The 24238-nt window shown below is 40.2% G+C and overlaps 1 protein-coding gene across 1 annotated transcript in view; it reads left to right on the top strand.

The window, feature by feature from the left end:
• kif5ab (kinesin family member 5A, b) overlaps window positions 1–23650 on the top strand; it is a 56606-nt gene extending 32956 nt beyond the window's left edge. The window contains exons 15-29 of the mRNA XM_068594103.1: window positions 2348–2494; window positions 3872–4060; window positions 4794–4911; window positions 6808–6872; window positions 8017–8126; window positions 9104–9205; window positions 10040–10100; window positions 10212–10283; window positions 10439–10543; window positions 12775–12991; window positions 14907–15213; window positions 15605–15666; window positions 17880–17907; window positions 18562–18686; window positions 20071–23650. Of these exons, the coding sequence (XP_068450204.1) occupies window positions 2348–2494; window positions 3872–4060; window positions 4794–4911; window positions 6808–6872; window positions 8017–8126; window positions 9104–9205; window positions 10040–10100; window positions 10212–10283; window positions 10439–10543; window positions 12775–12991; window positions 14907–15213; window positions 15605–15666; window positions 17880–17907; window positions 18562–18673 (1695 nt within the window). The 3' untranslated portion in view covers window positions 18674–18686; window positions 20071–23650. The remainder of the gene's footprint in view (window positions 1–2347; window positions 2495–3871; window positions 4061–4793; window positions 4912–6807; window positions 6873–8016; window positions 8127–9103; window positions 9206–10039; window positions 10101–10211; window positions 10284–10438; window positions 10544–12774; window positions 12992–14906; window positions 15214–15604; window positions 15667–17879; window positions 17908–18561; window positions 18687–20070) is intronic.
• The last annotated feature ends 588 nt before the right edge of the window (window positions 23651–24238 follow it).

The raw sequence follows: 24238 nt of genomic DNA, 5'->3' as shown, positions 1-24238 counted from the left end.
GGAAAGATAAGAGAGAACATTTAGATTAATTGTGCAGCCAGCAGACATGAATAGATGAATCTAAGAAAACTAAAAGCATTGGAAAGAAATATACGTCTATAAAGGGAGGAAAGAGGGAAACTCACTCCGGACATTAATCAACAACTTTACATAAATTCACAATTGTTCAAATCACTGGCATTTCTTTAGTTTGATCCGAAATTTGCTCTCAGACTCAGTCAATTGCATAAGCCGTGGCTGGTTGTTTTGCACTATGACTATAAATAAGCAGTTAAAAACTAGATTTCTGTCGAAGTCTGACTTTTGAGGTCGTTTTTCAAAGCAATGGCATAAACTCACTCTAAAGCCGTGATTTTCACTGATTAGCTTGTTCACATTAGGACAGCATTCAGTGTTGACAAAGAATACATTGCGGTTGATTAAATCTGACATAGTTTATGTGCAAAAGCCTGTGAAATCAGTAATTAATGGTATTCCACTTGTCTAAAACAATCCTTTCAGTGACTATGTATAGCACCAGACATATTCATGTCAGTTGTTTAGGCTTTGAAAAGTCTTAAAAAATTGAATTTTTAATTATTTAAGATGTTTTCCATTTTGACGTCAAGTGGTCTGTGTACTGGTTTCAAGTGGACGGGGCTCAGTTGTATATACAGTACTTCCATGTACCATTCTGAGTTTAGTAACATTTAAATATAAATCTTTTAGACTTCTTCAACTTTGATTTTTGCTTACTTGGTCATGAATAGAGTCAATACAGGTTTTGAGAAATATTCAATTTAAGCCCCTGAAAATAAAGTTTTGAGGGGCTTTGAAATATGGAAAAACATCAGTGAAGCAGTTTTGACATAGTACAAATCTACTTCCAGTGTGTTTGTATTGGACTGGACCTTAATGCATGGACAAAAAGAGACAAATGTCCGATCTGGCCACTCGTTAATAAAGTCATTGTGACTGACACAGTTGACAGAGAGGACCATTATTCACCTTCTTGAAACATCTTTAATATTTCATTCACCCTTTTACACGCCACAGCATCCTCTCCTCCCTCTCTGTCGCTTTGTGAAGCTCGTCCAGAAATTGATAAAAGGAGCTGACAATGTAACCACTCACCGCCCAGTTTAGTGTGCTAAAGCCAGCTGAATCCTCCTTCTTTCCTCAGTCATATAACTTAGTATGTCTTCTCTCTAGATGTTTGGGCCTGTTCCACCCTGCCTTCTTACCTCACACAATGTCTTCTAAGAGCTTGGCCATCTGACAAATTGTGAAACTGAATACAAGAAACCACCCAGACTTTCCCTCATCCTGGCCTCACATGGCCTTTTCCAGCTCCATCCCCCCTGACTCTTTATTACAAATTCTCTATTTTTTGCACCCCAGCTGTTATGCTAATGTGCAGTGTTGCCGATTACATTTTTTTCCCACATCTACAGTAGAATTGGAGCGGCATTGACCTAGAAAAATGGTGCAATGGAGTAGATTCATCACTGTCCTTACCCCACTTTCTCTTCCGCTGCCTTCATCTTGCTTTCAGTGGAGGCTCCTCTCTTCTTCTGCAGGAGGCCATGCCATCGTTCACTGTCGCTGCCATTCATCTGGTCCTTTTAAGCACCTTCTTTCATCTTAAGCCCCTTTCTATCATTATGATTCATTCCATTCATCATTCAACAAATCAACTCTTCTCTTCCAAATCTCTTCATCGGTGTTTTTTCAACGAGAATGAACATTTTTCATTCACCTCTTTGGCTTTTACTTACTCATCAATGGATTGATTTCAGTTAATTACCTACTACCTTTTGGGCTGAGTTAATGTTTAACATGGGAAGTGACCTGGAAAATGATCAGATGGCTTGAAGTTAATGAGGGAGATGAAGATGGAGAGGCTAATAAAGGAGTTAATGTTACTGGTGGTGGATAGTTAACTATGCTTTCTCTTAATTTTCAACTGTAGAGTTATTGATTGAACCCAAATGGTTTCATCATGTCGAGCCATTGCGCCTCCAATGGTACAGCTGCCTGCTGCACGAAATTGAGCTCCATCGTTCACTCTGCCAGATCCTTTCAGCCAGGGCCGATGCCATCAGTCTATATCTCAGTAGGTTATTGATTTGTAATTTAGTGGCTGTTCAGTTTTTGCTACTCAGATTTCTTGGATGAGAATAAGTTCAGGGTTGTGGGTCTCGCAGATGTGTGTGTGTGTGTTTGCAGGTTAAAATACTCTCAAGCCTCCCCTTGTCGCAATCATCTCCTACAAAATGTTCTCTCCTGGTGTTCCCATCTTTTTTCTGAACTCCTCTCTCATCTTCCTCTGTCTTCACTTCCTCATTTCATTCTTCTTCTCTAACAGGCTCAGCTCATGGCTTTAGAGACGGAGCTGTCTCGTATCAAGGATGTGAGCAACCACCAAAGGAAACGCATCACTGAGATCCTCAGCGGTCTGATGAGGGACCTGGGGGAGTTCAGCACCATCGTCGGAAACAAGGACATCAAGTTGGTGAGTGAAAAGCAAAATGCAGACTCGGAGACATTGTATCCACTTGAAGCACTTCCTACAGATGTCTAAAACGAAACACATCGCGTCTGACAAAAGATGAAACTGAACAAGTGAATGTAGTTTTTAATACTGTATTTCTTACTGTTTTAACTTCTCTACCCAAATATATGAATTTAAATATTCCCCCACAATCAAAGTGAGAAGAAACATTTAACTATTTGGATACAAACGATGCAATTAACCATCCTTATCTTAAAGTAAGTATTTCAAGCGCATATATGTCTTACACAGACTTCTGTAATCAGCGCATGTGGCTCTTTCCAGGCTAAATGACATAGCTGAGATCAAATGCATACTTTTAAAATCTTATTTAAAAAAGTGTTCATCCAGATCTTATCAAATTTACACTTAAATTCTTCCCATGGGGCAATGGTTGTTTAAGTAGTAGCCCAGCACTAGCTGATTGACTCCATGAAGCTTTCTGCCTACAGCTCCTCAAAATTTATATATGTTGTTTTTGTATTTAGTATAGTTTAGTTTTGGTTCAGTTTACTATGCAAAAACCCAAATATTTTCAATTTGTGCGTGAAATGTGTACCAAACACCTTCCCAACCAAAGTGACTTGTACTCAAGAGGGTAGTTTGTTGATGAACATCACTTAAAAACAATTGAAAACCATTGTCTTGTAACATATTTAGGTCCACTCACGTGTCCAATTATGAACTAAATCTCCAAATGAATTCTGTAAATAACAATATAGGGAGTGCCTGGCTCAGACATGCAGTCTGTAAGTAAAATAAAACAAAGAAAGCAAAAACAGATAAGGGTTTAAATGTTCCAACTGGACAGCAATGTCAAATATATATTCATACGTAAATACAGTTATGCTTTATTATACGTGCTCTGTGTGAAACTTTAAAACTTAAGACAGAGTGCAACATTTAAAATGTTGCGTACATATTTATATACATGTTTCTCTCTAATTTAACATGTTCAGCATCTGTGGGAATTTGAGCATTTAAAACACATTTTTGTGTGTTTGTGGCTGAGTTCCAGCTGCAGGCCCATGCATTATGCATTATAGTCAGTATTTGCATTTCATTTCAATATCAAGATGTTAATATTACACCTGGGGATAGGTAATGGGCATATCCACTGATACATTCTCGCTGTTGAGTATCTGACTCAAGGCATCTGCTAAATGATGCTATAAATCTAATGGATGTCCCAACAAAATGTCAGAAAAAGTCTCTAAGATGCCTCCCTCCCTTCTTTAACTTCCTAGCCGACTTTAAATCGTCCTCGCTCAATCTTAACTAAAAGTCTCCACTACTCTATTAACGGTCTCTCCTCCTCTCTCCCTCATTTTTCTGCAGCCCATGGAGATCACCGGTGCGATCGAGGGGGAGTTCACAGTGGCCCGCCTCTACATCAGTAAGATAAAGTCAGAGGTGAGGTCCATGGTGAAGCGCTGCCGCTACCTGGAAAACCTTCAGATGGAGTGTCACCGCAAGATGGAGGAGACGGGTAGAGAGCTGTCCTCATGTCACCTCCTCGTTTCACAGGTCAGGGACTAAAAAGAAAAAATATGGTAAATCTGTCAATCTTGCAGGACATGTTAGTGTTGATGTGGAAAAATATGATTAATATACACTGAAACCTCCCAGTGGAACATATTTATTCTAATCACAGATGAGAGATTGACATTTCCATTCATCATCAGACTAATTAACATCACAAATACTTACGTGGGCCTTTGTTTGAAATTAATCACTATGATGACAAGCAGTGTGCTCGAAATGTCTCTCAACTGTTGGTGGCAACGACACATTAGAAGCTTTCAGTGTACAAACTGTCCTGATTTTCTAAAGGATTGCATGTTTTGTGTGGCTGCTTGAATGCATCATGTTCTGAGATTAACTATTATTAGCTGAGGATGAAATTAACACCTGCCAAATGTGTTCATGTTGGCTGTCACAGGTAAATATCACAGGTCATCTGCCTCCACGGCAGTAATGAATAGCTTAAAAAAATAATACACCAGACCTATGTGAAAAATAGTCAAATATTAAGGTACATGATATATTCTATATTATAGTGTGATACCACGCTCTCAGTGTTTTCAATTATAAAGCGTTTCACAGTTAAGTTAAATTCCTCAATAGATAATATAGGCCATACAGCATATATTAAATATAGATTATAACCATTTCACAGTGAGTAAAAAGTCAATTTCATCCTAAATAAGCGAGGTCCTTTGCTCATCAGTATAAGGAGACGATGTCCTCTGACTTTCAGCACGAGGCAAAGATCCGCTCTGTAACGGACTACATGCAGAATGTGGAGCTGAAGAAGAGGAAGCTGGAGGACAGCTACGACTCTCTGACCGAGGAGCTGGCCAAACTCCAAGCTCGAGGTAGACTAATGTTACATATTATTATAGTGAAACAAAAAAAAACTATAATAATTTAAGTACAACAGTAGCCTTCTCGAGTCAACCAACAAGGCTAAAGGCCTCCAGCCATTTTAGGTTTTAATTTAGCACAGAAGTGCTTTGAGCTGACCGCTAATTTAAACATGCTAACATGCCTACAATGACAGTGCTAACATGCTTATGTTTAGCAGGCAAACCATGTTCACCATCCTAGCTTAATCTGTTAGTATGCTAACATTTACTGATGAGCACTAACCACAAATTATTTTACACCAGATGGTATTGGTTACACTGTTGGTTTTTGCAGATTATTTGTTCTCAAACGAAAAAACTGTACAAATTATAATGTTAACCTGATAATGAAGCTAGTTCAAAAGGAAAGGGATTAGTATTAACTCTAAGGGGAAATGAATGTGTGCACTAATTTAATGGCAATCCAACCAATATTTAGATATTTTATTCTTGACCAAAGTGCTGGATTAAATAACCGACTCTGCAATCTACGTAGCCGTGTTGCTAGTGTTACTAAAGTGGCAATTGATGTACTGTACAAGAGTAGGAGTACTGAAATATTTAGAGATGTTAAAATACACAGTCTGGTTGGGGAAGCAGCCTATTTGTAAGAGTACATGAGCCAAGTGTTTGAGGTGGAATCTAACAATCTAGCCAAATCTGGGGTTTAAAGATCAATATTGAATAAACAGTCGATGCAGCACATATAAAATATATGTACCTTGTACGAGCTGTAATATAAATGTCTTTGCCTCCAGGCTCAGGTTGAGATGTTTTATCTACGTGATCGAAATAACAAACCAAGAAATGTTTAAGATGAAGTAGGAAAATACGAATATGGTCAGACAAGCAAAACAACAGATTTGTGGTTGATAAATCAGACACAGTTCAAGGTTCAAGGTGCAAATCTACTCTAAACTGTTCAAAATTGTTCAATAAATCCCAAAACACTGCAGGTTTACATGTATCCCGTAGAAGCACAGGTTTTTAAGATGACACGGTTCGAAAGGGATTGAAGTGATAAATAATGAGGTGCTTCTTGCCCACTGCACAATGAAGGACAATATGTATACTGCGCTACATCGTTAATCTCACTTAATTGCTAACTTGAGATGCCAAAGTCAAAGAAAACTGTCATGTTTTGAAGACACAAAATCATGTCTAGACAAAGTGAAACATAAAAAACAGCAGATGTGTCACTGCGTTTGGGCTCCACCGAACCGGCACTTTGAGGAAGTGATGATTACATTAATTGTACTGGCATCAGTGGAGAGTTGTGGTCGGTGCCAGGAGCCTTTTTGTCCTGTCAAGAAAAAGCAAGGGTAAACACTGATGAACCGCTTCAGCTCCAAAAACCTTTCATAGCACCAGCTCGAATAGATTAATCGTACATTTGGAATTTGTGCGAAATCCATCCGACTGCAAATATCCCCACACTGATGCAATTTACAAATCAGCCCAAAGGCAATGTAAGTCATTATTCCAAAGGAGTTGCTCGGTGGATTTAAGGGCAGGTGAATCGATTCTGGCCCTAATCAACGCTTGAGCCACGAGGTCTTTGAGTCACGACAGAAGTAGATAAACACAAAGAGCTGCAGGTCATGTTGATCACGCAGCCCGATGAGTTAGCATCCGATCAGTGTACCACCACATGTCTCTTTCTATAATATATATCATTACACCCGTCATTACACATGACTTGGATCACGCTGACCTTGCTGTCGACATGAAGCAGCGGTACTGCGGCGCTGAAGTCAGGCGACTGTCACCTTGTTCATCTTCATCACTGTCTTTCATCTGCCTGCTTTCTCTTTTCTATTTCTCTGTCTTGGTTGCTCTTAAATGTGTGTGTGTGTTTTGTTGCAGAGACAATGGCAAAGGTGACCAGCGGGGAGAATCAATCGTCTGCCCAGGATTCCTGTGATATAAAGGTAACCATGACTACAGTGAGGACAACAAGGTGTAATGACCTTTTCTCACAGCGCCTCAGCTCTCCGCTAACTGCAGATGTGATGCGTTCGTCTGCCTCCATGAGTACGCATTCATGTGTGCGCAGTGCGCATACTGTGTCTATGCTTGTACATCAGATCATGAATGTCTCATGAATTGATCCATTTTTGTTTCTTTTTTTAATAAATAGTGTAAGAATTTGGGAAATCATTTTATTTCGTGTTCTTTCTGACTACTAGGCCTTATGGTTTTCTGTACGTAGGTGTTTTAATTAAACACAACTTTGTTTAGGAAAATGCACCATGTGAGCACAATATAATCTGGAAAAATTAGAGATTGCGTCATGCAACACATGCAGTTTTCAGCTGCTGAATACATCTGTTTGTTGTTTGGAATTATCTGCCTGTGTATTTGTGCACATGTTCATAAGTTTATTTATGCATTTCAGTGTGTGTGTTTGTGTGGCACACCACTTTCATAGCTTTGTCTCACTTCATACCATACACTCTATATAAAGATAGACGACGTGACCGCTCTCAAAAAGTGAAGCCGAAACATCTTAACCGACTCCTGGTGGCTGCAGCACAGGTCATAAATCCCGCCCCTCCATGTAAGTGGATGGCACGAAGGGCAAAACTAAATTAATTCAATAATTATTAGTCATTTTATTTTATGTAGTTCCTATCATGCTGATGTGTGTTCAAGTGCAAATTTGTCAAACTAGTTTGACTTTAAATAGTTTTTTGATTCTATAGGTGTGATTCCCTCTCGCTCACAAGCTGTGGCCTTGCTCGGCTTGCGGTTGCTTTGAGTGGATGTGTGGGCGGGGCCTCGATACCACGGCTCCAACCCCCCACTTACTACTGCAGACTCATGTGGAATATTTTGGCTTCACCTCTGTACAATGGAATGAAGTGGGGACGCGTCGTCCATCTTCGGTCTACGCTTCAAACTCAGTGGCAGTGTGTGACACAACCGAGTGTGTGTGTGTGTGTGTGTGTGTAAATTGCCCATGTGGCTTGGTGTGTGTAATTCGATCCCCTCTCTCATTTAGGTATTGAGATTTCCATTGGCTCCCACCTCTACATGTCTGTCTCTCACGCACTCTTGTTGCTTGTACCTCAGAGAGCTCTGGAGCACCAGATGGAGTCACACCGGGTGTCGCACAGCAAACAGCTTGGGCTCCTGCGAGACGAGATCAATGAGAAGCAGGAGATCATCGATGACTTAACTGAGTCAGTGCTACGTGATTCTTCAACTTCTCTGATATACTGAAGCATGCTTTCTCAATTAGGGATCCACTTTAGCATTACATTTCAGGCATAAATAGGTATTTTTACTTTTATCTTTGGGACCCGACTGTTTGGCTCAATATAATGCAGTTTGTATATGGTTCCAGACGCAGACAGCTTACCCACTCTGTGAGCTGTCTGTGGCATCAAATCTGAAATTCAATTCTACCCCTGTAAGCAGTGTGAAAATGCCAACATTTGGGATACAAGGTCTCAGTAGTTGAGTTCTCAAAAGGCTCTCCTTCTCTAAGCCCCACCCAGGCTGCAAGAGGGACTGAATTCAATATGTGTGGGTGGTCACATTAGGAAACTGCAGCTTGTGGAGACTTTAGAGTCAAGCTGCTGCAGAACCACAATGTGAGGAGCCACTAGGCTTGTGTGGGCTCCTTGAAAAAAATGCCCTTTCAAGTGCCTCCTTGTGAAGATGCTCGGTAGCAGGCATGACCGTAAAGGAGCAGCCTGCAGGGCCGAGCCTCTTCTTAAGGAACCAAAGTATGTTTCCCACCTAACCAAGGAGTGTCTAATAACACCTACGGAGCAGCTGCAGACAATTTCTGAATGAAAATACATTTGTGGCTACTCTCCTTGTCCTGCTAGCATGGCCTGATTTGGATAAGCAGCTTTGAAATGGATGGATGGAGGGATGTCTGTGGGTCAGTGGAGTGGGGCAGAAATCATCTGTAGCGGGGAGCAGTGTGACCCTTAAGATCTTTGAAGCAGAGCCGGAAAAGCTGGTGTACAATAAATGTTCTTCTGAGAGTCAAGCATCAGAAAAGAAGGGTAAAATCAAAAATGGTTAAAATTGATAGAACATGCAGTGGCATGTATAGGTGTGCACGCACATGCTAACGTCTTAAACTTTCTTCTAGTATATTTTGAAACTTTCCATTGAACTAAGTGAGCTCTTTTCACCTTTACAGTTGTAACCAGAAGCAGCAGCTGGAGTTGGAGCAACTGCACTGCGACTTTGAACATCTCAGGAGCCAAGAGCATCACAAGAGCCGGCAGCTGGAGGATCTGACGTGAGTCTCTGCTTTACTGTCCTGGCCAGCTTTCAAACACTTCCCCATATGGAGGCCCCGGGACGAGCTGCCTCTTTTGATTCACATCGTCATTTGTGTTCCCTGAGTCCGTTTGTTTTCCTCTTACTCTGCAGCTCTGTCATTCTATTTTCAGTATACGTCTCTCCCTGCGGCGTTATACAGTCAACAGGTTTATGGTTAAAAATATCCGGATGCTTACCCCTTTAATCCTCTCTTTGCCTCTGTCTGTCTTGGTTTCTGTCTTTCTATGTAAACGTCTTTGCATCTCCATTATGGAGTTGAGCTAGGGATAAGGTAGCAGCTGGTGGCTAATAGGCCTTTTTCTGCACTGACCTTTGCAGCATATTGCATCAGATGATGGCAGATGGGCAACAGCCCACGAGTGAAGCAGACAGTCTATAATTGTGTTTGTTCTTTATTCATGAAATATTCTTATAAGAAAGTAGTACTCATTTGAGGTAAAGAGAAGTTCATTTTGAATCTTCTAAAACACTTTCTATACCTATGTCTGAAATGCATTATAAACAGCTAACATATTATACATCATTTTATAATGACTTATAAGGTCAAGTATCGTAATGCTTCATAACAGTCTCAACTGTCTCTTTTTTGCAGGGGTCATAGTGTATTATAATTCCCAAAGGTGTAATACACTAGAATATTATAATGCATTTAAATATGGTTTTAAGATGAGTTATAAGTACAAATACATTTGACAATGTTCCCATGATGTTCCTATGTTTTATAATGCATTATAGACATTGGCATCATAGAAAGTGTTAAAGCGTTTACTATCTATCTGTCTGACCATAGATTTCTCCATGAGCGACATGAGCAGTCAAAGAGGGACCTCAAAGGCCTGGAGGAGACTGTTGTAAGTCATTATTTACTGTCACGATTCACTTGGCTCCTCAAAGGCCACTGAGCCACTAAATACTCTTAACTGCTTTGACTGCACTATTTCCTTTCTCCCTTTGTGCTGAAGGCTCGAGAACTCTACACCCTGCACAACCTTCGCAGGCTTTTTGTTCAAGACCTCACGACTCGAGTTAGAAAAGTAAGCCAGACCCAACTTAAATACATAACAGGCTTTAATATTTAAGCTTGAGTTCATGTGGATTCACATAAACTGATTTTTTTTTGGGGAACTATAGTATTTGCTATGGAGTTGTTTTTTCAACGCTAAAAGATCTGTACCGTTTCTGTGAACAGAGCGCACAGATGGAGCTTGATGACAGTGGAGGTTACATCACCCAGAAACAGAAGATTTCCTTTCTTGAAAACAACCTCGACCAGCTTACAAAAGTTCACAAACAGGTAACAATGAACAGCAGATTTAAATCGATAAATCATCGTGAAGGATAATAATGTAATACTGATTACATTTTTACCCGTCCACGTGTTCTTCAAAAAATTAGACATTTTTCCTCAGCCTGTAAGTTTGATTTTGAATGTGCCGTGACACAGCTGTGAACAAGAAACACCTTCTTGGATAGAATATAAGCGAAGGACAATATGAACCAGCCAAATTAAAATACAGAGCAGTTAATGATGTTTGTCATCCCCTCTGGGCAAAAATAGTGCAAGCACCATCAATCATTTTACTCACTGAAAGTCTCCTTGAAAACAAAGCAGGGGGTGTTAAACCACGCTGCCTTTGGGAAAATGAAGCCATCCAGCATAAAGTAGTTACTTAGATTCGATAAACACAAGTGAATTAATCATACAGGTGCACACAAACACGCTCAGTCTTTCTCTTCACATCTCTACCTGATACGCACAAACTCTCAACTCTCTTGTGCCCAAAATGATGCGACATAAACCCACACACACTTCTCATCTTTCTTTAATATTACTAAATGAACTACAGCAGTGGACTGTTTATGGAGTGGAGTGTTTATGTGCAAAATGTTGCGCAGATTGGCACATCTATTCCTGCTGGCAGATTGTTGAGAGCTGCACTGCAGCAGTGCCAGGCAGAAAACCAATCCTAAAGTGGCTGCTGGGAATCCCATCCACCACCTGCTGATACTGTGGGAACAGAAGATGAAAGTCATGGTCATAAATCAGAGAAAATTCCCAGTGGAAAGTGATAAGACTCCCAAAGACAGGCAGCGGAGACTGTGCTGGAGCTTTGGCTGAGTTTCTCTGCCCCTGTAATGTTCGCCTGTCTATCCATCTGAACATACTCACAACTCGCTCATCACTTTCCCTCCTGTAGAAATCTTGCCTCCATTTTTTTTCTTCTTTTTCTCTTCCATTTAGAAACTTTGACTCACCACCAAACAATAAACTAGTACCGCCAAACCTCCTGTGGGTCTATTGAACTCCTGAATCCTTGGCCTGTTAGATAACTTTTTGCTCCACCCGCTGGTCTTGTACTCAGTATCCCTGCAGGATGGGGATTACTTTGCACGATCACGTAGCTGTGTTTAAGGTGCTCGGTCAATGCTTTTTTCCCCCCCATTTTCTTTCCTCACTGCTGTGAGCAGCAATTTGAACAAATAACATGATTTTGCTTCCAAAACAGTTCATCCACATGAGTAAAGTTATGTTTTCACAATTTCCGAAATCAAGATTACATTTTTTCAGCTTTAGAGTCATATCTTCTCTTTACACTTTTTCCTTATTACATAGGTGCATCATTATACAGAGAGCTGAAATTGTTCAGCAATTTTAGATTAAAATTTACCTTTAAAAGGTGAATTTAAGAAATTATGTAAAATCGAGAAAAAGGCCTAAGACCCTGAAGGGTTAAAGCATATCCTACTTTTTACTCTTTTTTTCCGTTGACTGACTGAAGAATATTATCACCCCTAATAGCTCTGCTCTTTAATGGCGTCGGAGGGTAGAGACGTACATTATTTTCCAAACTGTCCTGTGGGTGGAGGTGCTCCTCTTCTACTTAAACTAATAACTTGTGTGGGCGTTCCCGTCATGTGCAACAGGAACATTGACAGGAGCGCCCCAGTGGCTGCAGTCAAACCCAAATGTCTAGAATAAAGTTTTTCCGGTGAGCTAGCCTTAAATTTGAGTAAGTCAATATTTAACTAAACGGCAGCCTCGTCTTTGTCACAGACAATTTCCCATCAGGTCACACTTGGACAATCCTCTGTCTCACCCCGCTGCACCTATTTGGCTTTAACTGTCAACAACGTTTCGGTTCAAGGCTTCTGGTCGCTTTGCTACTTCCATTGTTGTGTTACTCTACTCACTGGCCATACCGGCCTCGAGCCTTTAAAGCAGAGTTCTCGGCACGACAGGTTGGATCCCTCACATCGAAAAACAGGAGGATGGAAGGCGTTCAACAAATGATATCAGAAAAGAGGAAAAACACATTCTTAATCAAAAAGCGCAAAGTTTAAGCAACACAAGTTCTTCATACATCCATTTTAGTTTATTTAGATTATTTTTAGAGAAAACATTACCGATTTTATATATAATTTTAATCTTTTTTTCATTTAAAGGTATACTGAGATGTACAGTTTATCCCTGGGCTTACTGTATATGTTGCTGTGTTTGTGTGTGCGTGTGCGTGTGTGTAACAGCTGGTACGTGACAATGCAGATCTTCGCTGTGAGCTTCCAAAACTGGAGAAACGTCTTCGGTCTACAGCAGAGAGAGTCAAGGCACTGGAGGGTGCGCTGAAGGAGGCGAAGGAAGGCGCCATGAAGGACCGCCATCACTACCAGCAAGAGGTGGAGCGTATCAAAGATGTGATGAGGACTCGCAATCCCTTCCGACGGACCCATGCTGCACAGATAGGTAACACACGCACCTCATTCACAGATTCATCAACGGCCATCAGCAGCAATCGACATACATTACATGTTGTTGCGTTTGTTATTTCAGTAAAAGCTATGCAATCTGATAAAAGTCTCCTCTAATCTGCTGGTAGGTAGGGATCCATTGAATCCAGCCTTTAACATTTGATCCGTGGGTATTAACATCTAATATTCCAGAGTTACGATTACATTCCTGTCGAGGACATTAATCACTTTCTTATAATTCTCACAACTGCATTTCCATTTCTCCGTAGTTTAGGGTCTGTGCAATCACGCTGAATCCAAATCCAATTAAATCCACAATCATATTAAATGTAATCTAATCTAATTGAGTCTACAATCAAATCACACGCAACTGTTTTCATGTCCGCAATTCCTTCTGTTATAGTTTACAAAGAGTCAAATTACAGTTTGTCTTTTATGAATGTTATTCTAACAGTAACGTTAAATGAAAAACAAAAAAGTAGAATGGAGATACATGGCTCAATAAACTGGTATGATTCATTTAAATTACGATAGAAACTATTTTAGAAATCAAACAATGTAAGATGTCAAACCTCTCCACCGACGTACTGCTGAGGTTGCACATGTCAACACTCTGGCTGCAGCACTTCATCTTATTCTTTGTCTTTGTACGACACCTTGAAAAGAATCTTTCGGCCCTTTCATGTCTCCGCTGTGTGATTTTCACCACGGGCAACATTCATTGTTGGATTTGCAGCATCTGTCATCTCCTTCCTTCCCCTCAACCAGAACACCACATATTCACCTCCTCATGCATGAGTGAGATGTGAGAGGAGTTTTCTGCACCAGTCTTGTTCTATATTCAGAAACAGGAAGTACCAGAGAGAGACCACTGTGAAACACATTCAGATGTGTGATAACTGAATCCAACAACATGCGTCATGAGTTTTTCTATAAATTGTGACAATATGTATAATAATACATAAGGGTTATATGTTAACATTTTTGCATGATGGTTGGTTGGAATATTTTTGTATAAGAATATACGCAGCGAGCTCTTCTGACAGAAATATAATTTATTTAAAAAGCAATGTAATCCATTTTAATCACGAAGACTTACTCCACCCAATAGCACTCATACGTTTAAATTCTGTGCAAAATAATTGAGAGACGACTGTAAGAGAAATTAGCTATTGATTTGAGTGTTTTTAGAAAAAGGATTTCTATTTGAGGATTATACTAAAGCAACTGGGAATAAATTATATTACATTCTGCCATTTCTTTTTGAAAAAAAAGTGTTTTTTATGTATCGTTAAGAGGTTTCATTCATTATTCAAAGGAAGACTAAAAGTCTTTGGGGAAATAGAAATGCTTCTTTCCTCTCAGCTGGTGAGGTGTGTCGGGTTTGATTGACAGCAGCTGGCAGGCTGCCAGAGTGACGCTGTTATACCGCAGTGAGCGAAAGACAAAGTACACAAACTTTGTGCTGCAGTCTGCGTGTCATGCGCTGACAGGAGGTCTTCAGTGGTGTAGGACAAGACTGTGTTCATGTGATGAGTTTGATCAGACTTGTGTTGTGTAGTTGGTTGATAGAAAGGTGACGTTACTGCTTTATGCAAGGTTTGATTGGCTGTATGGAAAGTTCTCCATCTGGATACCAGAACGCGATTCTGTCAAATCAATGGAGGAGACTAAACCAAAAAAAAACACAGAACAAATATTTATATGCTGTAGCAGCAAAATGAAAATGTTTTAAAAGGTTCACTTTGACATATCCCCAGTACATCAGTCACATTTAAATGTATTATTTTGTGCGACAGACAACTGTGTAGCAGTATCCCTTGTGGGCAGTCTACCGATAAATATGATGTTTTTGTCTTTTCTGGACGAATGGCTTGGTCAATAAATCCATTCTGTTTCATCGCTAACAGCCAAGCCTGTGCGTGCCGGCCACTACCCACCGAGCTCTCCCACCAACCCCTTCTTCGTCCGAGGCCACAGCGATCACCCCGTTGCCTTCAGCAAAGCTGATTCCCACAACATCAACAACCACCAAGCAGCCGCTCCTGCTGCTCCTGCTGCTCCTGCTGCTCCTGCTGCTCCTGCTGCTCCTGCTGCTCCTGCAGCACCAGAGGGCGAGCCCGGGTCACCCGAGGCCGACTCCAACCAGAACAGCCCCACCAAACACCTTGACTCCCAAAACAAGGATTCACAAGACAACGACGTTCAGGACAACGTGTGAGTAAAACACAATCCTTGTACATTACAGTTTGGACTACTAACCTTAAAGTCCACCAACTAGTTTTGTCCAGAAGTGTGTACAAGTGCAGTTGTCATAACAACAATCCGTTGGACTGTAAAACGCAGTGAACGCTCCAGAAACAGCTCCAGTAGAAAGTGGAGTAAGAATTATTTTGTCAAACGTTTTTCAAGCTTTTTACATTGCAGCTTTTTACAGTTTGGTGTGTCCTTGTTCCAGTTTTGACAATGATTTCATTTAGTGGCTGAGTGACCACTTTGGTACACTTATAATTCACGTTTTTTATTAATATCTTTATCTAAAGATCAATATTTTGATTCATGAATCCCACTGGTACATTTACATGAATGCCTCTTGCTTCTTTTTTAGGCTTCGAGCTGAACCGAGCCGAGCAGACAAGAGCACCGCGGAGCTGCTCGATTCAGAGAATGGTGAGCCCCGTTCAGATGATGGCATTTAAAATAATGAGATGTTATTTTTTTAGTGGTTGCCATTATGCAATCACACCAGCCTTTTTGTTTGACTGTTGTGTTATACTCATATAAAGTGGTGGCTGTTTACAGTAATTGCCTTGCTGCCATGATAACAATTCAGCGCGTTGTGTGTCTTTTTTTTCTCTTTCTTTCATCTTCTTGTAATGGGCTCATAGTCGGCATCTAAACTGCAATCCGTTGGTGTGCGAGGAAAAGGTTAACTGTCTTTGGATAAAATGTCCAATCATTTTCAGGAATTCACTAAGGATAGGAGGATACTGCTGCTGCCTCCTGAGGCTTTTCTGCACCTCCATGTTTGTGTGTGTGTGTGTGTGTGTGTGTGTCTGCTCTCATCAGAAGCAGACGACTCTTGAGGAGATAGATTAGGCTTGCTGTGTCATTACTCAGCCAGACAGATAACCAGCCAGACAGGCTGAGTGCCCACCTCAGCCTCTGACCCAGTGATGGCCGTTGTAGAGTTGTGTAACAACACCGAGCCTTCTTGATTCTCCAGAAATATCAATAAAAGCTGCAAACTGGGTCAGAGCCAATATATATCAATCTGCTGTGATGGTACAGTTATTAGAGATGTTATCTGGAGAGCCCTTCAAGAATTGAATTAAGCTTGTGTTAGTTATTGCTTCCCATAATGCCGTTTTAGAGGGTTTTTATCGCTGCCAACAAGAACATGCTGAGAAAACACGGGACATTTGTCTCTTTTTGGCATAAAAATACTCACATACACACAGCTGTTCAGATGCTTTGACTCGTCTCATAAGATATATAAAAAAGTGTCCAACTTCTTTACATTTATTTTATTATGTTTTCATTTAATTGAATTGAATTGAATTTGATTTAGTATTCTTACCCAAAGTGCACAAATGGCGTTTTTTATGGAAAGGATGTGTTTGTGATTCTGTGTATTATGAAGTCAAACTTGCAGGGACATTTTCTTCTGGTCCCTCACTCGTAATTTTCCCTCTGAGATATGATTCTACTCGGTGTTCTGCATTTCAATAAGAGCTTATGGGAAAGTTTAAAACTTAAAGCCAAAAAGCTCTGCTAGACATATAACTCAAATATCTATTGAGGTGTCGCCTTGGCAGTTCCTGTTAGGATAAGCTTTTCATTAGCCGCCATACCTTTTTCAAAGAGATTAAATTGAGCAGCCTTATAATCCAGTCATGCAAGGCTCCTTGATTATAGCAAGCTCATCAAGTTGAAGCACATAAATTAAGTAAGCTTTCTTTCATGAATAACAATGAATAAATGCACAGACTTGTTTTTGGAAATTGATCAACTGTTGAAACAGTTTGATTTGATTGATCTGGGTATCAATGTGTTATGTCATATAAAAAGCCAGGTGAATATTTTGTGTCAAGGTAGTTTCAAGGAAAGCCAACAACATAGAGTTGCAGTTCTACAGTAGCTGCAAGGAGGAGGACTTTTGATATTGCACTTGCCATCAAAACACCTTTAAAATGACAATCCACAGATTATAACTATGATCTGTTGTGCTTTAATGTATTAAAGCTCTATTGGTGGGAGGACCTTATTTAAAATTTGTAGGACTTTGATATTATTAGTCGTGTCCGTATGTATGAAAGTGAGAATTGGTGGTTTGTTCAAACACCGGACAATTACTCATGTTTACATTTTCCCGACAAGCAAGCGCTAGCAGTCAGGCAAATAAAATCCTCTCCAGAATAACAACCACATTGTTCAATGGTTTAAACAGCATGAAATTAATGTTTACTTTTCATTGCATATGTTATTTCACCACTGAGAAAACATTCTGTTGCATCTTCTTTGAGCAGATTGAGTCAAAAGACCAGTATGAAGCAATCTGTCTTTTTAAAACGACTGACACACACACACACACACACACACACACACACACACACACACACACACACACACACACACACACACACACACACACACACACACACACACACAGTATCCAGTCATTTGTGTATGATGGCTTCTTGTTTGAGAACCAACACAATAAGCAGCTGCTTGTTTTAAAGCCATCGATCTCCAATCGCTTTGGGATGTTTCAATTAAACCCATCTGTGTCTGTGATGAACACACTTCTTCCCTAATTTACACACCACCGACCCTCTCACGTGCACCTGCCTGCCTCCTTATGCACCTCTCTCTGTTCGCAGGAAACACCACCGATATCAATGACAACAGGTAAGACTACGGCCCTCTCTTTGAAGAATGCAACTCCCCCCCCCCCCCCCCCATGTTTGTTGTCGTCTTACTGCAGGCTTCCATGTTGTCATTCATGAGCAGAATTGACCTCTAGCGTGTAACTTGTGTAATATTTTGTATGTCATTTGGGACTCTTTGATGATGGGCTTCAACTGAAGGTCCGGAAATATTTACTTTAAATAGGAGATAATCAGCTGTCAAATTCAGAATTAATGTCAGAAATAGAGCCGGGTGAATAAATGAAATACGCTAGCATCCATCCATCCATTATCCTAACCGCTTATCCTGTTTAGGGTCGGGAGCGCTGGAGCCGATCCCAGCTGTCATTGGGTGAAGGCAGGGTTCACCCTGGACAAGTCGCCAGTCTATCACAGGGCATACTTCAACCGTCTCTAGCATGTTTGATAAAAGTAAATGATGGGCGTAGAAGAGGTTGAAGGTTGTCATTGCCACCTCACCTTGCATGCGCCGTTTCCCCTGTATTTACAGACCAATTACTGTAAGATTACTGATTTGCTTCCCTCACTGCTGTGTCTTTCTGCTCCATCGCTGCCCTCTTGTCGCTGTCCTCGCTCCCGCTGCTGCTGCTGCTGCTGCTGCTGGTGACGGTTCTGCGGCCGCCTTTGATAATAGTCCGTTGGATAGCACGTGTCTGAATGTAAATTCTGTGCCCAGAACTGACGTCTGTGACAATCAGGACCCGGCCAAACTCTACAGCCTGCAGCCTGAGGCCTCAGCCAGCTAATAGTCCTGGGCAGGTAAGAACACAGGAAAACAACGCTTTTGTGTGTGTGTTACAGAACACAGGTTAACGAATCATGTGCCAAAGAGCAGTCCGTCAAAGCTTTACTCCTCTGAATCTGTCCATTATTGTTTTGACAGAACGTCTAAAAAATCCACCTGATCTGTTCAATACTTCTATTTGTATTGAACGTAAGGTCTCAAATTAACAAATAACCACATTTTCTATACACCTGAAGGTTTTTGTAACATTGAGTAAACTTGCAATTCTAATGACAACAATTTGTATGCTTTTTCAAAAAAATATGCTTTTAAAGATGCTCTTCAATACTGAACGTCTACACATGAATTGTTTGAAAGGTTTGCCTCAAATGGCAGGATTAAATGTCAGTGATTGCATATAGATTCACATGTGTACATCATTTTAATTCCTGCATCCTGAAGGCGTTTTACAAGCACCGTTTCCACACAAAAAAATCGCAGCATCAATTCTCACAAGTAAATGTAACTGAAGTTTGTGGCTCCCAATCCTTTTCCAATCCAAACACATTTAGCAGGTAATTTATCTTCGGTATATTAAATAGACTCTTAAGTATATTAGTTTGGGTGCAGACCTTGTCTTACGAAACATCACGATGACTTTAGAGTTTATTGGGTTACGGCCCTCAGGTGCTGTGCAGCGATCACTGCCAGCTGCCAGGGACAGCTTTGTTTTCTTTTGCGGGGCCCAACACTAAAAATACCAAAACTCACAGAGTACACTGAGACACTTTGCAGAAAAATACAAAACAAACGGCATCTGTCTCGGATCAGCACCACACGCTCTTTTAACTCACTCTCTCATGAGTCCCAGCGAGGGTCACAGATTACAGAATATTATAAAAAATACTCCCCTTGGAAATACATATAAGAGAAAGAGGAATTAAAAGGTCAGTGCATCTGGGCTTTTACTTCATCCCAATAATTTAGCTGTCACACATTTCAGTCTTTTTCATGTATTCAAGTGAATATTATTCAGCACCACTTGTCAAAGGGACAACAGCAAATTCATTTGGAAACCTTCGTCCTAATTTGCAGAACTAGTTTTGCACAGTACTTGTGACTTTAGCATGCTATGAAGTATGAATGTGTCTCCGGACTACGACATGCAGTTCCCCAAAACAACTCCTAGTGAAGACACCAGAAATACAATTATTCTAGACAAGTTCCTTCTGGCAATGTTGCCATGACTCACTGTTTGCTCTTTCGTTCTCCCTGTTACTCACACAGGTATCTGACTGCTACTTTTACTCTCTCTCTCTCTCTCTCTCTCTCTCTCTCTCTCTCTCTCTCTCTCTCTCTCTCTCTCTCTCTCTCTCTCTCTCTCTCTCTCTCTCTCTCTCTCTCTCTCTCTCTTTCCAGGCAGACGTTTTTTCCTGAGGCCTCCTCTGTAAATCTGCATGCAGCTGATCACTGTCCTCCCTGCCTCCTCTCCTTCCTCTCTTATCCTCACCTGCTGTAAACAGACCCCGATCTCTCCGGTGTCCCCTTTCCTTCCCCTGCTTGCTCCTCTTCAATCTCGTCTCCTTCCTTTACACTGATGTGGGGTGTGTGTTGGTATCAGTAAGATCCATGGCATGCACTGCATCTCAAATGTTTGACTTGGCAGCTTACACCTTATTGCTGCACACTCTCCCCCATGATGGTGTGGAAGAGGAGGTACAGCGCTGAAGGTAACCACTAGGGGGTGCTGTTTGTCTCAGTGAGGGTGTCGGTAAACAAAAAGGGAACAGTACAATCAACAATAAGCTACGTCTTGATTACTATTGCTGTTATTTAACAGGCGTAGGGATCTGATAACTCAACAGCGAACCTCAAGATCACTTAGCTCACCTAACGTTTTGATTGTGCATGTTCATTTTTAACGTTGGTCTTCGATACATAAAATACTAGTGAGGGAGCGAGTGAGTCCACTTTACCATGAAATGTTTCAGTCTAAAATAAAAGTCAATGTAAATGGGGAATTCAGTTGTCTTCAAGAAAAAATGTGTTTAAAGGATGAGGCTGGCATTATTGTTATCTGTTTGTTGTTGTGGACAAATCTTATGGAATACCAAAAATAACAAGGTATAAAAAGGTAACTCTGTATTTTTCGACTTCCCCAGCCTGCCTGTGGTACCCAAGCAAACTGAAGAAGTAAAGGCCTTGGATATATTGTTTAGTTGTTTTTTTTTACCAAAAGGCTCTGTAATTTCTTTAAAAAAAAAAGGCTTTTCTTTTTTAAACAGGAGTAAACAGTAAATTTATTGGGGACCATTTTCAGCTGTGCATTAATACACATTTGGTGTCCTAGTGAGTTTATACAGCAGCAGGATCGTGTAAGTGAGACTGTCTGAAAATATACTGCAGTGCTATCAGGCTTATTTCAATTTTTTTTTTAAAGCAGTGTCAGTAGTCATAGTAACAATATAGTCCATAATGTTTTTTCACGCAGGTTGATCCACCCACAGAACACACACTAAACTAAAATACAGACACGCACACCTGCCACAGTTGAAACTCGGCCGAGCCTTAACTTAGACACAAGACAATTTCACACATTTAACCATTTCTTAAAATAAACAAAGTTAAGAAAATTAAGTTTATATATAGCATACAGTAAAGTCTTTAACTCAACAGTTTTGTATTTTGGAACCCTTTGAGGATGTCTTTCAGATACATACACTAGATAAATAGTCACCCAATTAACCCTGATATCTATATATAGCCCGACAAGTTATAGATCACACTTTTGGTGAAGGCCGTGTCATTTTCAGAGCTTCAGGATGACTAATTTAATGCCACGTTCTCACCAAGCACAGGAGGCACCATTGTGCTAAGTGAGGAAATTGATCGAAACATAATTCACGCAAATATTCTGTTGTATGTCTGACCGTTGGCCCACTGCACTGGTTACAACTAGTCTGCAAGGCAGCTTCATCTGAGCTGCCAGGAGAGTCAAAAACAATTGATTTGAGGTTTTTTTTTTAAGACTGATTCTGTCATAGTAGAGAGACTCTTAAACTGTAAGTCATCCATACAAAAAACGGCCTGTCAGGGATCGTCTGTGAGATGTTCAGTCATTGTCATGAAAACCAAAAGCATGGCAAAGTGGAAAAAAAGAATTGTGTAGCAACTATTTTTATACTGCTAGTTCTAGTTTGAAAGAAATATATATCTACATACAGTATTTACCATTTGCTCTATTTTAACGTTTTATTTGTGTTTGCTATAAATTAATGTAGCTATTTATAATTTATAGCAGTTGCTGAATGTGAAGAATTTGTTTCGATGTTTGCTTTGAATGTTTTGGAAGCGTTTTGTCATTGAATGAAAATGCTTGTAGCCGTGCAGCTGCCGTTCCAATATTAATGAGTAATCCTCCGGTTCTTCATGAAGCTCCTCAGATTGAAACCAAAGCCCTGATTGTCCTGATTCATCTAAAGAGGTCTATATGTGCTCCGACAGAGACATAAACCAAAGGTTACTGTAGGTTATCAGCTGATGTAGCCCTGTCTTATTCCTCTGACTCACAGCTCGCTCCATCCGACAAGGAGGTTTTTGACCTTTGACCCCAAATTACAGCGGTATCACTTGTATACCGTGTCCCTTGGGTGCATTCGAACTTATCTGAGCAGATAAGTTGATTGACTGCCTGCACACACATGACGACAGTCACGGCGCCCTCAAACTCTCCCATTGAACACCTGATCAGCCAGTCAGGGTGAGAGAGCCAAGGGTGACAATAGACGGACTGTGTGTGTGTGTGTGTGTGTGTGTGTGTTTGCTTTGGGAGATATCCGTATCTTCTGAGCAGAGTCTCTCACTCTGACTTCTCTGTGATTCTTTTAAGAAAATCAGCAACGCTCAGCAACGCTACAGTGTGGATATTTTGTGGTACTAATGGTGTACTGGGAAGCACAAGGGAAGAAGTACATAAGAGAGTTACACATTTTGTGTTTCACGGAGGGGAGATAGTGATAAATCAGACTTAAAGTACTTCTTTAATTAACTGATAGAGACAGTGGACCAACAGATGTGAGGCCTTTATACATCGGGAGCGCACACACGCTTGAAAAGAGGGAACAGCTTCACAACTGTGTCTGCTCTTCTTTAACATCAGTTTTGATTGTCATGTGGATTCAAAAACTACATTACTGTTCTTTAGTATCTTATCATAATGTTTTGAACATTGTATTGAACATTACATGTATACCATATTAATAATTATAAAGTTCTCTACATTTGAATATGTTTTACTCTTTAATTCCCTCCATCGATTTGTCCCGTGTAGTTACCATTTTATTAATACCGTTGATATGCTACACTTTTACGTTACGTTACATTGTGGGCTGTAATGTTCTATTTTTATTGAGGCTAATCAGACATGCATGAAGCACTTCATCACATTATTTTCTTTACGCTTTCTCTCTTTGTTCCTCTTCACAAGACTTCACGCTGAGAGTCTCCAGCAGCTGTTAAGTTTGACTTTCTTCGAAGGGTCAAAAAGGACATTGAGAAACTGTACACTATCATAAAAGTTGAGTGTGTTCGTATAACCTAAAGAAACCTTCCGTTGAATGTGAACGGACATTGTTATTTTAATCAATTTTGCTGTTAATGAATAAAAACCACAGAGAAAACATACATTCCTCTGAAAGGCCCAATGGTTGGAGACTGAGCTCTAAATGTTTGAGAGTTTACTTTCAGTCGTATTGTTCTGTTTGTCTGACAGTCATTGTACCTAAAACTGAAGATAGTCTGGCAAGGTCATTCATATGTGAAACTGTAGCCGAAATATGCAGAAATATAACTATGACAAGAATGGTAAAAAAAAAAAACAGATGCAAAATGTGTGTGTTTGTTTGTACACGTGTGCGTTGGTTGGTTTGTTTATAGCGTGGGATTTAGTGCATGCAGTACTTCTGTAGCTGCTGAGAAACAGTCCTGTTATCTCCTTTCAATAAAGATGATCCTATGTCGTATCATTATTACACTGTCTTGTTCTTATTCTTTAGTTACAGTAATGAAAAAAAAAAAAATTATCACACATTTATTAATTTTGAGATTTTGCGTTATTTTGCATCCATAACATGTCTTCTTTGAGATTGGCCATTTAGGTTATTTTGCTATAGTTCTTCTATTTGTGTAGTAAATTCCTCCTAAATTAACTAAAGTTCAGCATAACATAATGGCTAATTTGCACATGTAAATATATTTCAGAAAAGAAATTGCCTCAATGTAACTAACCATTTTGGAAAGTTATATTCTCATGGGTGCCCTTTGAGAGAAATAACAGTGTATGTATTTTTACCACTTAATGTTTATTGTCGCTCTGCACTCTGACATACTTATATGGGAATGTGTTTATCTTTGTTACTTTGCTTTTTATGATGGTTTTGATTTCATAAATCGGTCACATAATTGGTCTATAATTGGATACAGTATTTGTTCAAGTGACTAAGATTTAAGTTGCTATAATGATGTATTTTATGTTTGAGCCCACCCTCTCACTAAACTGATCATTTTCATTCTTGTGTGCATGTAAGAT

The sequence above is a fragment of the Clinocottus analis genome, unplaced genomic scaffold (assembly GCF_023055335.1).
Source record: "Clinocottus analis isolate CAN_PGR_092001 unplaced genomic scaffold, fCliAna1.0.p SCAF_3, whole genome shotgun sequence".
NCBI classification, from domain to species: domain Eukaryota; kingdom Metazoa; phylum Chordata; class Actinopteri; order Perciformes; family Cottidae; genus Clinocottus; species Clinocottus analis.
The sequence above is the reverse complement of the archived record's forward strand: the minus strand, read 5'-3'. Positions and strand labels throughout refer to the sequence as shown.